Here is a 17,818-nt window from a genome sequence, read left to right on the forward strand (position 1 = left end):
CGTGTATTGATTGGCTTGTTTCTCTGTTGACAGGGTGTGCATTTGGAAGAACCGACATCACCAATAACAAAACAACTCAACGAGGACCTGGACGAATTTGTCCGGCAACTCACACACCCAAAGGGAACTGTCGATCGCTCACAATCCATCGACGTGTCAGCCCTAGACAAATTAGGAAAAATGAAATTAGAATCATCACAGTCATCTGGGAGGGATGCAACATCACAGAATGTCAGACGGTCTGCTCCAGAAATTGCAGAGATAGAGGAGAAACATATATGTGAGGCGGTAAACAATCCTCGTAAAAGTTGGCGGAAACACATTCTACAGAGACGCAATGGAAAAAGCATTTCATCAGGAACAAACTCTACAGATATTGACGAGGCTGTGGAGATTTCATTTGGTTCAAATGATGATGAGGGTCTAGATGTCAAAGAAATATCTTTTGACAGTACATCATCAGGGCTTCGTGATTCCAAAGTCTTATTTCATGGGGATTCGACACCTGAAGATTCCGACCAGGAGTCAACACCGACACAGGTTAGCAAATCATCCACACTTTATGGACAAAAATATGTAAAAAAAGACAAGGACACGCAAGCAACAAAGGAATCGAAAAGGCGCCGTTTTCGCCGCATGATAACACGCCCCTTACGGCGGAGTCAGAGTGCTGGGTGTGAGCAGGATATACCAGCCCATGCTCTGTTCCTACATCGTACAGACGAGGCATCTCCTGAAAAAGACACCGTAAGTAAATTGAGTGTTTTCTATAGCTTGTTCTTCTGAGTGAGACGATAAAATTAAAAATACACACAATTTCAGCTTAATGTGACACCTCTTATATGATATTTCTACTCATACTCCTACGCTTCATTTCTCAATCTTTACCTTGGTATTTAGACTATCTCTCAATCTTTACCTGGGTATTTAGACTATCTCTCAATCTTTACCTTGGATTTTAGACTCTCAATCTTTATCTTAGTATTAAGACTTTATCTCAATCTTTACCTGGGTATTTAGACTATCTCTCAATCTTTACCTTGGATTTTAGACTCTCAATCTTTATCTTAGTATTAAGACTTTATCTCAATCTTTACCTTGGTATTTAGACTTTATCTCAATCTTTACCTTGGTATTTGACTTTATCTCAACCTTTACCTTGGTATTTGATTTTATCTCAAATTTTACCTTGGTATTTGACTTTATCACAATCTTTACCTTGGTATTTGACTTTATCTCAACCTTTACCTTGGTATTTGATTTTATCTCAAATTTTACCTTGGTATTTGACTTTATCACAATCTTTACCTTGGTATTTGACTTTATCTCTCAATCTTTACCTTGGTTTTTAGACTATATCTCAATCTTTACCTTGGTATTTAGACTTAATCTCAATCTTTACCGTGGTATTTAGACTTTATCTCAATCTTTACCTTGTTATTTGACTTTATCTCATTCTTTACCTTGGTATTTCACTTTATCTCTCAATCTTTACCTTGGTTTTTAGACTATATCTCAATCTTTACCTTGGTATTTAGACTTAATCTCAATCTTTACCGTGGTATTTAGACTTTATCTCAATCTTTACCTGGGTATTTAGACTTAATCTCTCAATCTTTATCTTGGTATTTAGACTTTATCTCAATCTATACCTTGTTATTTAGACTATATCTCAATATTTACCTTGGTATTTAGACATTATCTCAACCTTTACCTTGTTCTTTAGACTATATCTCAATATTTACCTTGTTACATAGACTTTATCTCAATCTTTCCCTTGGTATTTAGACTTAATCTCAATCTTTACCGTGGTATTTAGACTTTATCTCAATCTTTACCTAGGTTTTTAGACTTAATCTCAATCTTTACCTTGGTATTTAGACTATATCTCAATCTTTACCTTGGTATTTAGACTTTTTCTCAATCTTAAACTTGGTATTGACTTTATCACAATCTTTACCTTGGTATTTGACTTTATCTCAATCTTTACCTTGGTATGTAGACTTTATCTCAATCTTTACCTTGGTATTTAGACTTTATCTCAATCTTTACCTTGTTATTTAGACTATATCTCAATATTTACCTTGGTATTTAGACATTATCTCAATCTTTACCTTGTTCTTTAGACTATATCTCAATATTTACCTTGTTACATAGACTTTATCTCAATCTTTACCTTGGTATTTAGACTTAATCTCAATCTTTACCTTGGTATTTAGACTTTATCTCAATCTTTACCTTGGTATTTAGACTCTATCTCAATCTTTACCTTGTTATTTAGACTTTATCTCAATCTTTACCTGGGTATTTAGACTTAATCTCTCAATCTTTACCTTGGTATTTAGACTTTATCTCAATCTTTACCTTGGTATTTGACTTTATCTTTACCTTGGTTTTTAGATTTTATCTCAATCTTAAACTTGGTATTTAGACTTTATCTCAATATTTACCTTGGTATTTAGACTTTATCTCAATCTTTACCTTGGTATTTAGACTTTATCTCAATCCCTACCTTGGTATTTAGACTTTATCTCAATCTTTACCTTGGTTTTTAGACTTTATCTCAATCTTTACCTTGGTATTTAGACTTTATCTCAATCTTTACCTTGGTATTTAGACTTTATCTCAATCTTTACCTTGGTATTTAGACTTTATCTCAATCTTTACCTTGGTATTTAGACTATATCTCAATCCTTACCTTGGTATTTAGACTTTATCTCAATCTTTACCTTGGTATTTAGACTTTATCTCAATCTTTACCTTGTTATTTAGACTTTATCTCAATCTTTACCTTGGTATTTAGACTTTATCTCAATCTTTACCTTGGTATTTAGACTTTATCTCAATCTTTACCTTGGTATTTAGACTTTATCTCAATCTTTACCTTGGTATTTAGACTTTATCTCAATCTTTACCTTGGTATTTAGACTTTATCTCAATCTTTACCTTGGTATTTAGACTTTATCTCAATCTTTACCTTGGTATTTAGACTTTATCTCAATCTTTACCTTGGTATTTAGACTTTATCTCAATCTTTACCTTGGTATTTAGACTTTATCTCAATCTTTACCTTGGTATTTAGACTTTATCTCAATCTTTACCTTGGTATTTAGACTTTATCTCAATCTTTACCTTGGTATTTAGACTTTATCTCAATCTTTACCTTGGTATTTAGACTATATCTCAATATTTACCTTGGTATTTAGACATTATCTCAATCTTTACCTTGTTCTTTAGACTATATCTCAATATTTACCTTGTTACATAGACTTTATCTCAATCTTTACCTTGGTATGTAGACTTTATCTCAATCTTTACCTTGGTATTTAGACTTTATCTCAATCTTAAACTTGGTATTTAGACTTAATCTCAATCTTTACCTTGTTATTTAGACTATATCTCAATATTTACCTTGGTATTTAGACTTTATCTCAATCTTTACCTAGGTATTTAGAATTTATCTCAATCTTAAACTTGGTATTTAGACTTTATCTCAATATTTACCTTGTTATTTAGACTTTATCTCAATCTTTACCCTGGGAGGATCTCTAAACAACACCTTACAATCATTGGATATTGTTTATAGTTTGAGAGATACCTTGTTGGAATTAGGTACTGTTTCTGTGTTCAGCAATAAAAAAAACAATTTGATAGTATTTTTTGAAAAATATTTTGAACAACATTCAGTATTTATTAGACATGGCAGATACCCATTGTGTAGAAACTGTAGTATAAAGTTCCATATTTCTGAATTAAGATAAAAAGGAGATTACTTCCACATATCACTGAAGTCTGTCTTTAAAGGCCCTTAATTTGAAGTTGTTTTCAAATTAAATGAGAAAAAATCATGTGAAGCTTCTTACAAGACTAAATCTTTAACCTGATTTGAAATATAAGGATATTGATATCAGGATTAACAATGAGTAGGACCATTATTCCATATAAAGATAGTAATCTTTACCTATATTTCAACTCTCCTGATTGGCAGAAATCCTCTGTAGTTTGGTATTTTTATGAAATGATGGGATTGGTATATCATGCAAACTCCTATACATTTCCTGAGTATAATATAGAATAATTCTTGTTTCATGCAGTGCATGATTGAGTGAGACACTTCCTCGATAATAAATCATTAAGCTTGCAGACTTGTTTCTGTGGTTCGTGCTATTCTATGGAGCTATATATGGCTCCAGTAGGGCTATAATTAGACACGCAGTCCTATATTTGGATCATGTTTACTTGTCTTTTATTCATCAGGCTACTAAAAATAGATTCCCTAAAGAGAAAAATAAAGGTCTTGGCCTCCAGATAGAAAAGGAGCGAAGTAACAGACAGCATTAGAGCTTCCACTTAAACGATCCAAATAGATTGGATTATTCTAGAAAATTGTTTACGATATCTGGTGCCTAATGAAATAGAGGTTTCGTACATCACGTTTCCATTTATTATTGAGCTGAAAATAGAACTGTGGGACGTTTCCGTCTCCTTCAGTATCATGTCTTTCGGGAATTTGTCAAAATTACAACAAATCTTTTGTAAATACACCTAACATCGGTAGCTTAGTTAGCGAACTGCTACAGAATACAGATCAACAATATAATCCTAAAACCAATCTTTTGTGCATTTTTCAGATAATCCTAAAAAGAATTTTATACTGAAATATACATGTTGACATTAAAATTTACCAGTAACAGCAGAATACTTAGATTCACAGTTATGAACTGTTGACGACCAAATAGTTAGGTTTACAATAATGAATAGGTGATAACAAAATTGTTGGGTTCACGATAATGAACAAGTAACAACTAAATACTTAGGTTCACAGAAGTGAACAAGTAACAACAGAATCGCTAGGTTCACAGCAATTAACAAGTAACAACAGAATTGTTAGGTTCACAAAAATGAACAAGTAACATTAGAATTATTGCGTTCACAGTAATGAACAGGGGGGAACAAAATTCTTAGGTTCACGGCTATATAGCATAAAACTGAAGGGTTCTGTTTTTGAAATACAACAGTATTTTCCATTTTTATGGTAATTGTATCCTTTTGGAAACTTAGATAGTATACCTCTGTTACAATTTCAACTCCAGATCTAATAAAACGTTCTAACAACTTGATTTCTATACGCTATGTGCTCTAGAAAATATCTAAAGCTGATTATTATTAATATATGGACAAATTTGGACTTGCTTTGGTAAGTGAATTACCTGGTCTATAATGAGAGGTCTAACGAAGATGATAGGTTCTGGTTGCTATGGTAATCTGGTTAGAATACCTGTAAATTGGATTTAGATTCCCCAGCAGGTTTTGTACATTGATAGGGTCCATTTATGGTAATGAGGGTTTATATATATATATAAGCCATGCATTCCAATATTATATCGCTGATGAGCCCATAGTTTGATTAAAAATTGTGATTTTATTGATCAAGATTATGCATAAGTGAAAAACTATAAAGTTTAAAATGGCAGTAAAATCATTGACAGTCTTGAAATGAACGTAAGGGATAACAAAATTATTTGCAATCAATGATATGATAATTGCAGAAGATACATGTCACATGATAGGTCCTTTAATAGGTAACTCCAATGTAGCATCTCCACATATATTGTATGTTCATTTTGTCATGTTCAGATTGAAAGTCGAGCAGCCGACCTGTCCATGTATCAGAGACAGTTGTTTGGAGATGTCGATGCTGATGCAGACAGCGCCAACGCCAACTTGCCACGTCGGCCAGTTCACAAAACCTGTTCAGCCGACGCAGCCATGATGGCAAAAGAAGACTTTGGTATCGCCAGTCAGAACAACAATTCACAGCCACGACCAAAATCTCGGAACATGTAAGTCTAACTTTACCAGTCTCCTAATAATGAATGAAATCTATTTAACTGAAGAATGTTATTATCTTTGTAAAATTATTTTTTCTTTTCTTGTTTTCTAATTTTTAAATTTATCATGCCGTATTTTTTTACTTTATTTGATAAGGATTGCTTAAAATTTTAAATGGCATAACAAATTTGTTTTTTAAAAATTTTCAACAGTTAAATTTAGTTTGCAATGATAAACTCTGCCTTTGCTTTGGAAGGTAAAAGGTTTTACAATGTTTAAATTGATTAAAAATATACTCCTTTTTATACACTGTTCATTTATTGAACACAGGTATGGCAAATTGTTCAAGTATAGTTTTTGCCTTTGTAGAGCTAAGAATATGAAAAGGAAATTCCAGTTTTTACGACGCCGAAATACAGACACCGCTTTAGTAGGTAGCCTGTTGTCGGTACACTCCCGACCAACGTCAGATCAGGCCTCACAGTGGAGCCATTCATTTGACACGTTGCTAGGCGACAAATGTAAGTATCCTCTCCTATTAACACCATGGGTATTATCTAACTTGAATGAATGGTAAACAATGAAATAAAAGTTCACACAATTTTTTATCAAGAAGCTTGAAAATGTTCCCTGCTGGTACTCAGTATAGCTACATGTATAAATTACGTAAATATAAAACAATGTCACATTGTTTATAAGTGATATCCTTATCACCCTACTCACAGACAGCAAATATTTAATTTTATTATTAATAAAAGTTATTAGTAAAATTCCAATGCATTATGTATTAAAAAGTCTTTTTATTAATAAAGCTATTAATAAAATTCCAATGCATAACTCATTTACCCCTGAAGACATGTTTGAACTCTTCCAATTCAAAGGTTAGAATAGTTCATTTTGAAACTTCAGGGGTGAATCAGTTAAATAGCATTTATAACATAATGTTCATTTATGATAAATTGGATTTGTGATATGGTTACAGATGGAATAGAGCTATTCAAGGGATTTCTACGATCAGAATTTAGCGAGGAGAACTTGGAGTTCTGGATTGCTTGCCAAGACTTTAGAACTTGTAAAGACAGCAAGCTGATGGTACAAGCACAGAAAATCTATGCGGACTTTATCGCTTTCCAGGCTCCTAAAGAGGTAAGTTAAGCCAAGAAACATATTAAAAATATCAAGAGCATTATTGTTTCTGTTCAAATTAAAATATTGAATAGTGTGGTGCAAAAACATAATAAATACATCAGTTTGTAAACACACGTAGAATACAATTTCATTTATCTTGTTACTGTTTTACAATTTGATTGGCTTGATTGAAATTTTATTTTATTTTATTTTTTTTTTTTTCAGGTAAACTTAGATTCCAAAACCAGAATGCAGGCTATATCCAACCTTGACACACCCTCTAGCGAAATCTTTTTGGAAGCCCAGAAACGCATCCAAGCATTAATGGAGAAAGACTCTTACCCTAGGTTCCTGGAATCTGATATCTACCTGCAGCTTGTGAATCTGTCAGACAGTACCAAAAGTTGAATGTATTGATGGGCTATCAGAATGTCAAGGACCCTTTTATTGATGTTTTTCTTATTGACAATATTTGTGATAAAAACCTCTTGTCAAGCAGCTGTCAAAATGGGAAAAACTGTGTGGAAATTATTTTATGTGTTCTGTGTTTCATGTATAAAGGGACATCATTTCATCTTCAGAGTAGGACTTCAACTATCATACAAAAAAACTGTCAGTAAATTTCTCAGATGGAAATATTTGATTGTTTTTTGAGAGCTTGATAAATGTTTGCAATAGGTTTAACTAGGACATCATTTCTGAGGACTGAGAGTTGGGTAAATGTTACAAAGTTGAAAAGGACACTATTCCTTAGGAATTGACAGTTCGGTAAATACAAATTTTTTGACACTATTCCATAGGAATTGACAGTTCGGTAAATATGAACTTTTTGACACTATTCCTTAGGAATTGACAGTTCGGTAAATATGAACTTTTTGAAACCATTCCTTAGGAATTGACAGTTTGGTAAATATGAACTTTTTGACACCATTCCTTAGGAATTGACAGTTCGGTAAATATGAACTTTTTGACACCATTCCTTAGGAATTGACAGTTCGGTAAATATGAACTTTTTGACACCATTCCTTAGGAATTGACAGTTCGGTAAATATGAACTTTTTGACACCATTCCTTAGGAATTGACAGTTCGGTAAATATGAACTTTTTGACACCATTCCTTAGGAATTGACAGTTCGGTAAATATGAACTTTTTGACACCATTCCTTAGGAATTGACAGTTCGGTAAATATGAACTTTTTGACACCATTCCTTAGGAATTGACAGTTCGGTAAATATGAACTTTTTGACACCATTCCTGAGGAAAAGTAGATTCATCACTGTAAAACATCATCAATGTATTTAGCTTTTGTAATTTTTATACGAAGGGAAAATAACACTGTCAAATTGTCTGGTGAGTTTTTCTTATGACTCCAAACATTGTACATTGGAGGTTTGAACTCGATGGGACATTAACAAATCGGTATCTGTGTGACACGTAAGCAGTAAAAGGAGAGCCTGTCAATCAGAAGTAAGCCACTATGGGTTGGTTGATACTGGTACCTATATTGATATCATAGATCATTGAAATAACTTGTCTATGAAACAATGTGATAGTTCTGATGCTTGTTGAGGTGCAATATTACTGTATTATCTGCCCTTTGATAACCTTGATTGCACATTAGTTTAAAAAGTCTTTTTGAACTGATCTTGACTGAAGAAAGTTGAATCATCATGGTTAAATGGTGGGTTTGGTCTGTGCAAGTATCAAACTGGAAATTTTATGAATTGTATTTGTCTTGCAAAAATCATGCTTTTTCATACGGCAATCTGCTTTGCACATTTATTTCGCATTTTTCTACAAAGTCACAATCTCACGAGAGACATAAATGTTTTTGCAAAAGACGGTGTGTTATTGATGTTTACTGTGTCACTCTGTGGAAGCCTTCTAGCACAAAATCTCGTTACCAGGAAACCTTTGATCACTTGTAATAGTGACTGCACAGCAAACTTCCCTATGGAGCTTCACTTAATGATCTTCCCATGTTGTGGAATATTTCTCTGTTATAAGAGATTTGTAAATTGTAATAAAATGCTTGATCATAGATCTGATCCTTTACATATGACACCTGGTGAATAATCCCCTCAACTAGATGGCGTTCTTTTGTATTGTGCAATTTTTGGGATAGTGATAGTTTTTCATCAAATTCAACTTGATATTGTACATGTTTGTATTACTACAACTCGGAACAAAATGTCATACTTTATTCAACAATTTCATATAAATTTTCAACAATAAAAAGTTAATAATAAATTTGCTGATGTTTTAATGTTTCATTTTCATGTTTGAAGGCAATAATGTCCTAAATGACTCCACACATTCAGGCCCTAAAACACTGTTTGATCACATTCAGACCCTTATTCTTATTCATTTGAGACGTAACAAGGCATTTGATTGGTCAATCAAAATATTTTGCGACAGTAAAACTGTGATATACCGTCAGAAAATTTCTCATTTGCCTATGAAGCCCGGATGGGGATTGTTAATGATGTTGATGACCCCGACTGACCCTGACATGTCACGAAATTAATTATGCATGGCGTCACGAACAATAGGGTGACCCCAAAAGGTCAACGTAATTACACCTCACTTTGAATATTTCTGACGTCAGTAATCCACAGCAGAGAGACCCAGAATTTGAAGAAAACACTGAAAAATATCTTTAAATCGTTGTTTTTTTCGTTGGTTTTGGTTGATAGGAATTAGAATGGGGATAACCCTACTGTATTTTGAAATTTGCAGCAGGATATCGTGATTATACTGTCACAAATGTCTGCTTTACTAGCTCTACGGAGGTTTTCCCCTAAGTAACTGAACTCTTCAAGAATCTTTGTTGATAAATCAAGATTTAAACTCGACACATAAACCCGCAAGACCTTCATTTCATTAGTTTGATATTTTTCTCAAAACTGACTTATTTTGGTATATGTTCATCACTTTTTTAAACTCTATTGTCTCAAAACTGGTTCAAAATTTACACTGCAACCACATAAATAGTAATAGTTTTCAGCTTTTCTTATGTAATTTGGTACAGTCCAATCTGCTCTAGAGACCATTCCTGTTGAGCAATCCTCTCCCCCAGGGACCTGTACTTTCCCATCCCTACAACACAACAGCTATATATATATATGTTAACACTCTACTTAGAGACCATTCCTGTTGAGCAATCCTCTCCCCCAGGGACCTGTACTTTCCCATCCCTACAACACAACAACTATATATATATATGTTAACACTCTACTTAGAGACCATTCCTGTTGAGCAATCCTCTCCCCCAGGGACCTGTACTTTCCCATCCCTACAACACAACAACTATATATATATATGTTAACACTCTACTTAGAGACCATTCCTGTTGAGCAATCCTCTCCCCCAGGGACCTGTACTTTCCCATCCCTACAACACAACAACTATATATATATATGTTAACACTCTACTTAGAGACCATTCCTGTTGAGCAATCCTCTCCCCCAGGGACCTGTACTTTCCCATCCCTACAACACAACAACTATATATATATATGTTAACACTCTACTTAGAGACCATCCCTGTTAAAATTTCACTTTGTAACATTTCCTTAATACAGATTTAAATGGTCATAACACTCAATTTACATATGAAAAATCTGGGATATATTTTTTTTAAATTGTGGATCTGTCAAACAGCTATAACAATTAAGAAAATATTTGATAAAAGGTCTTTAAGCAAAGCTTTCTTAAACATTTCCAAGTTTCTGAAATACCAAAAGAGTTGAAAATGTCATTTTGCTATAAATTGATGATGAGATTAATGATTAGATATCTTATTTAAAAGTTCTGATTAACTTAATTAAGGATGATCCTGTAACAGCACAGCATCATCTTTTAAGAAACACAGATGGGTTCTGAAAATCAATCACCTTAGCTGTTTTCTTGGGTAAAAAAATGCACACTGGAGCTGTTCTCGCCTTCATGCCAAAGAGTCCATGTCTCTGACCTTTCAGAGATGTCTTCCACTGTGATATGAAATCTGTGATTTTGTAGGGGAGACAATACACAGAGGGAGAGAATCTCCAAACTTCTGTTCAGTTGTGGTGACATTTATTAACATCAATTAACAGGATAATGAGGCATAAAGGTCTTGTGTCATAAACAAACAAAAAATATTTAAGATAGAAAATCTTCTTTTTTTTTAACTGATAAAATAACTTTTTCAGTTTAAATTTTCAGTAACCAATACAGAGAACTAAAAATGTAAAAAAGCTAGTTTGTTGGGAGGAGTTGTCTTTAATCCACTGAAAAACTGAGGAGCACAGTGGCATGCAGGAGATTCAAAGGAGCAGGAACATTCAATCGAAGCGTAATTTTATATTTTGGAAAGAAAAAGTGTCTTTTCTTATCAACTGATGATTGTTAGAAAATAAATAGCGACAACATATTGAGCATTGGTCGGCAAAACCATCTATGATAAACATGCCTTGTATTATTTGCAGACAGAATCTACAATGATAAACAAATCATGTACAAGTGTTCATTGCGAAAAGGAGACATGGTAGAAATGGAGAAAAAACAAATGCTATAATGTGACAATTCGTAATTTGAAGTATCAAGTAATTATAAGTCTACAATGATAAAAACACTGGTAACCTTTAGACAAGCATTTACTGTTAGTTCATCACGAAGATCAAAGAGTGGTATTTGTTAGACAATATTTACAATGGGAATCGCAGCAATCATTGTACAAGAATTCATAGCTTTAAATTAGATGGCAAGAATCTGCAAAGACACATGCAACATAGTAAATGGTTGGCAAACACTTACAAGGAGGACACCAATCGTGGTTTGAACAAATCTACAATTAAACTTTAACTGGCATTTCGTTGGAAAATATTTCCAACAAGACAGATTTTGGCAGTTGGTTGGTAACAGTTGACAAAAGAAATCTACAAGGAAATGAACACCTTTTTGGTAAAATCTATAACGAAACGGAAATATTGGCAATAATAGGTTTACAAAAAAAACTAAATGAGAGAAATGTTGGCAACTGGTACGCGAAGATCTATTGAGTAGTTAATTTAACTATTTGCTTTGAATAAATCTGGAGAGACATATCACCATAGTCGGTGAAACTGAACAATTTACCTTTATTTTGGCAAAATGTTCAGGCGAAATCTCCTACGAGACATACAGTTTGGCGACAGGTTAGCAAATTTGGACTAAACAATGGATATATGGTTAAAGACAAGTTTCCCCACAGAGAAACAAACACACTGGAAATGGATTGGCAATTAAAATCTACAATAAGAAATCAATAGCATGCTGGGATGAAGGGCTATCAAGTTTGTTCAAATGAATGACCTTGGCCCACTTTCAAGGTCACAGGGGTCAAATGTCGTACATTCTTCAAACAACTTGTCAATAACGAAAAGGCACAGGGTACTGATATTTGGCCTGTAGCATGCTGGGATAAAGGGCTATCAAGTTTGTTCAAATGAATGACCTTGCCCTACTTTCCAGGTCACAGAAGTGTGAACATCTTCAAACAACTTCTTCTCAATAACCAATAGCATGCTGGGATGAAGGACTACCAAGTTTGTTCAAATAGATGATTTGACCCACTTTCAAGGTCGCAGGGTTCAAATGTAAAATTTTCAAACACCTTCTCAATAACCAAAAGGCCCAGGGTACTGATATTTGGCCTGTAGCATGCTGGGATGAAGGGCTACCAAGGTTGTTCAAATAGATGACCTTGACCCACTTTCAAGGTCACAGGGGTCAAAGTAAAATCTTCAAACAACTTCTTCTCAATAACCAATAGCATGCTGGGATGAAGGACTACCAAGTTTGTTCAAATAGATGATTTGACCCACTTTCAAGGTCACAGGGTTCAAATGTAAAATTTTCAAACACCTTCTCAATAACCAAAAGGCCCAGGGTACTGATATTTGGCCTGTAGCATGCTGGGATAAAGGGTTAACAAGTTTGTTCAAACTAATGACCTTGACCAACTTTAAAGGTCACAGGGGTCAAATGTCTTAAAATCTTCAAACATCTTCTCAATAACCAAAAGGCCAAGGGTACTGATATAAGGCCCGTAGCATTCTTGGATGAAAGACTGCCAAGTTTGTCCAAATGAATGACCTTGACCTACTTTCAAGGTCACATGGTCAAATTTCTTAAAATCTTCAAACGACTTCTTCTCAATAACCAAAAGGCACAGGGAACTGATATTGGGCCTGTAGCATGATGGGATAAAGCGCTACCAAGTTTGTTCAAATAAATGACCTTGACCTACTTTAAATGTGACAGGGGTCAAATGTCGTAAAATCTTCAAGCAATTTCTTCTCAGTAACCAAAAGGCCCAGAGTACCGATATTTGGCCTGTAGCACGCTGGGATGAAGGACTACCAAGTTTGTTCAAATGAATGACCTTGACCCACTTTCAATGTCACAGGAGTCAAATATGTTAAAAATCTTCAAGCAACTTCTCATTAACCAAAAGGCCCAAGATACTGATATTGGGTATGTTGCATGCTAGAATGAAGGACTACCAAATGTGTTCAAATAAATTATCTTGACTCATATTCAAGGTCACAGGGGTCAAATATGTTAAAAACCTGTGATACAACTTCTTCTGAATAACCAAAATGCCTAGGATGGTGATTATATTTTGGCCAGTAGCGTGCTGGAATAAAGGACTACCGAGTTTGTCCAAACGAAAAAAACCTTTTACAACTTCTTCTGAATAACCAAGAGGTATAAGGTGATGATATTTTGCCAGTAACATGCTCGGATGAAGGGCTACCAAGTTTGTTCAAATGAATGACCCTGACTTATATTCAAGGTCACGAGGGTTGAATATGTTAAAACCCTTTAAAAGAACTTCTTTTGAATAACCAAGAGGCTTAGGGTGATGATATTTGGCCATTAACATGTTGGGATGAAGGACTACCAAGTGAATGACCTTCGCTCATATTCAAGGTCACAGTGGTCAATATATGTTTAAGTTTTTAAATGATTTGTTCTGTAAAACCAAAAGGTCCAGGGTAATGATATTTTGCCAGAAGCATGCTGGGNTGATGGTGATGATATTTTGGCCAGTAGCATGCTGGAATAAAGGACTACCGAGTTTGTCCAAACAGAAAAAACTTTTACAACTTCTTCTGAATAACCTAGAGGTAAAAGGTGATGATATTGGGCATGTAGCATGCTGGGATGAAGGGCTACCAAGTTTGTTCAAATGAATGACCTTGACTTATATTCAAGGTCACGAGGGTTGAATATGTTAAAACCCTTTAAAAGAACTTCTTTTGAATAACCAAAAGCTTAGGGTGATGATATTTTGCCATTAACATGTTGGGATGAAGGACTACAAAGTGAATGACCTTCGCCCATATTCAAGGTCACAGTGGTCAATATCTGTTTAAATCTTTAAATGATTTGTTCTTTAAAACCAAAAGTCCAGGGTAATGATATTTTGCCAGATGCATGCTGGGTTGGAAGACTATAAACTCTGTTCAACCTAATGTCCTTGTTCGACATTCAAGGTCACAGACGTCATATGTTTAAATCTTTTAATAGGTTCTTATGAATCAAACACTGATAGTCTGCCTGTAGCTGTATTTAAGTCCACTTTTAAGATTACAAGTGTGAGATTTATACCAGGTGAGCGATGCCATTGGGCCTCTTGTTTAACATATTTGATCTCTTGGACGTTTTCACCGAGTGCCAATATTTTTTCAACAATAGATAGGTCTTGTTTTATGGTTCTTTTGAAATAATGACAATTGATAGTGGATCAGTAGAAACACATTTTGTAACCAGACAATCCGGCAACCTACCTGCTAAATATAACGACACTAATCCTCGCGGTTTTGTAATGAAAATCAATTGGAAAATTACCTCATTTTTATCCTGGTGGTTTATGACCTAGCTAACCCCGAGACACTGAAAGTGCAGGTATGCAAATCGTTAAGTTTTCGAACAGATGGACGCCACACCATCGCATAAACGTGGTGTCAGATGAGACTTTTAAAAACAATCACAGAGAAGATAAACTGGCAAAAAAGCTAACCTGATTTGGTAGACACAAGTCTATTAAGGATTTGAAAACAATACAAAATCCGAGAGACACATTGGCAGTTGGTATGTTTTGGTACAGTAATAATTAAGCCAATCGTTGTTGCAGAAAGTACCACGATTTATTTCTCCCCCCTTCCTGAAATTCTTAAAAAGGTGTATATCGTAAAAACCCATCTAATTTGCGCACTTTTTTTCCCAGATATTTAATACCCAAAGTGGGGGGTGCGCAAAATACATAGGAATAAGCAATGTAAAGGTGTTTTTTTCATGAAATGATCGACGATTCTGGCAGACCGCAATCTTGGACACGATAAAAAAAAAACTTGTAAGGTAAGTGTTAACTTGGTATACATTGTATTTCATTTCAGTATTATTTCGACCTTTTTGTATTCATGTATAAATTGTATCCTGAACTATTTGCACCATAAGCAGTGAGTAGTCGATTTATTGGCGTGACTTGCAGAAATCGTTATTTTCTTTTGACGCGATTCTAAATTATATAATAATGGTTTAGCATCGATCATTGTCTCATTAATCTTCCGCTAATCTCCCCCCCAGGTACAAAGCGTAGCAACATTGGCGATGATATTCCATTAATCGAATCATGAATGTTTGGTGTACTGTATGGTATTTCTTGTGTTTATTTATATATTTAATGCGAAACAAACCCACCCTTGTGACAGCGTCAGGCCACTAGGACAGATCTCGAAACGCAAGTCGAAACGAAAACACATCCCTGTGACAGGTACTGATACATATATCGTGAAACTCATTGCTAAATTCCGGCATATCTTTGCAATAATCCGTGCCTTTTCCCTTCTCTTTTTACTTTCCAATCTCCAAACCCCTTTCCCACATTCTCGTTCTGTATATCTTATTATGTAAACATCTTCAGCATACTGTATATCACTTTCCTATCCTTTTTTTCTATGACCCTTTTGTAAACCCTTAGCTATCACGTTATTTGGAGTTTAACATTTCGGCCTCTAGCATCACCCATTTTGTCGTACTATTACCTAGAGGTACAATCACCTGTGTGTGTTACAATGACTAACATACTAAATCTAAGTGCTATGGCTTTGTAACCAATATATTCGCGAAGTTAAAATATACCCTGTAAAATATACTAACGATAGACTGATTACATAATATTGAAATCGTTTAAATCACTATTGTCACGGAATTAGATAATATCTAAGTCCGTGCTATTGTATAACCATTCGAATTTTACCATGAACAGTAAGGTTACCTAGCCATACTTATTTTTATAAGTCTATAGATGAATGATATGCGAGAGTATCATATGATCTGTATTACATTGTTATAAAATTAATACGGAATAGAAATAAAAAGATCAATGTCCTTCTTCCTTGTGTGATTTCACAAGGAGTCGGGATATTTTTGTTATTGTACTCACTTATATAGGTTTTCTATTCATATGTAAGATTATATATATACAAAGACACAGGCATATGTATACAGGCTATGACATGCGTACGCTGGCCCTATACAATTGGTTACATACATACTACGGTTGTGTTATATAAATGTATATATACATTGTAGGTTACTAATAATTTTTTTGAGTATTGAAACACTATATTTAATTATAGGTTAGTGCTAATATGATAAAATGCTCCAATGATTAAATAAAAAAAGAAAAGAAAGGTGAAAACCGAGAATTCTGCGGTGCAAAGGGAAACCTTTAAGATGTGATGGTGATGATTGAGTATTAGGCAGGTTTCCTATTGTTGCTTTTTTATGAAAGAACCAACTCTACAGTTATAGTCTGGTATTTAATTTGTATAGGTATCAGATAAAAAATGCCAGGCATCCAAGATGCAGGAGCACAAAAAGGTAAAATATGCTGAAACTTTAAAGTGAATTAATGAATAAGTATGTTTACGATACTGAAAACTTCTAATTATAAATTAAAGTTGCAATTGTTTGGTACTTTCTTACATTGAAGTCAAGATTATTGCCATATATATTGTCTATTCTGTCATTGTTATATAGGTGCCTGTATAGAACTATTTTTGTCACACATTATGAAAAGAAAGGATATTCCAACATGGAGGTTGTAACCGTGTGTGGATTCTTATTATTTTTGTGTATTTTTTTCTCTATTTTTTCTTTTTGTTGTTTAGAAGGAGACACCTCAAAATGTTGGCAACTCCAAGAACTGGAAGGTGTTTTTTCATATGTATGTGTATTTGTTTGTCTGTATGTATGATGAGTGAAAGTTACATTTACAAAGATATAAACTTGCAATATAAATACACAATAACTTCAAGGTTGGAACCTTTAAAACTATTTTTACTGATATCAGATGGCAGAAGGCATTAGCATAGCGAGTCTTAACTGCACAGGTCTCAGAGACAGTTTTAAAAGAAATGATGTCTTCAATTACTTAAGACAGAAAGAAAAAAAACAATTAACTGTTTACAGGACACTCATTTTGTCGAGGCCAATGAAAATATGATTAAAGCTCAGTGGGGGTTTAACCAATGTTACTTAGCATGGTAGAAGAGACTCCAGAGCGGTATGTATCCTCCTGAACAACAATTTTGACTGTAAAGTTGATAAGATATAAGTACAGATCAGGAAGGAAATTATATAATATTTAACATGGAAATTGAAAACAAAATTAAGGTAGTTTTAGTAAACATCTATGGTCCAAATAAGGATAAAAAAGAAAGAAAGATTAGCTGAATAGGAAGAAGACATTTTCATCATCTGTGGAGATTTAAATATGGTACAGGATTATAATTTGAATAACTATAATTATAATATAAGAAAC

General features: G+C 34.1%; 1 protein-coding gene across 7 annotated transcripts in view; it reads left to right on the plus strand.

The window, feature by feature from the left end:
* LOC110441944 overlaps nt 1–9,214 on the plus strand; it is a 50,287-nt gene extending 41,073 nt beyond the window's left edge. For all 7 annotated transcript variants that reach the window (XM_021485266.1, XM_021485265.1, XM_021485267.1 and 4 more), the window contains exons 2-6: nt 34–747; nt 5,638–5,843; nt 6,202–6,353; nt 6,815–6,978; nt 7,186–9,214. In XM_021485266.1, the coding sequence (XP_021340941.1) occupies nt 34–747; nt 5,638–5,843; nt 6,202–6,353; nt 6,815–6,978; nt 7,186–7,368 (1,419 nt within the window). In that variant the 3' untranslated portion in view covers nt 7,369–9,214. The remainder of the gene's footprint in view (nt 1–33; nt 748–5,637; nt 5,844–6,201; nt 6,354–6,814; nt 6,979–7,185) is intronic.
* Nucleotides 9,215–17,818: the final 8,604 nt, after the last annotated feature.

The sequence above is a fragment of the Mizuhopecten yessoensis genome, unplaced genomic scaffold (genome assembly GCF_002113885.1).
Source record: "Mizuhopecten yessoensis strain PY_sf001 unplaced genomic scaffold, ASM211388v2 scaffold716175, whole genome shotgun sequence".
Lineage (NCBI taxonomy): Eukaryota > Metazoa > Mollusca > Bivalvia > Pectinida > Pectinidae > Mizuhopecten > Mizuhopecten yessoensis.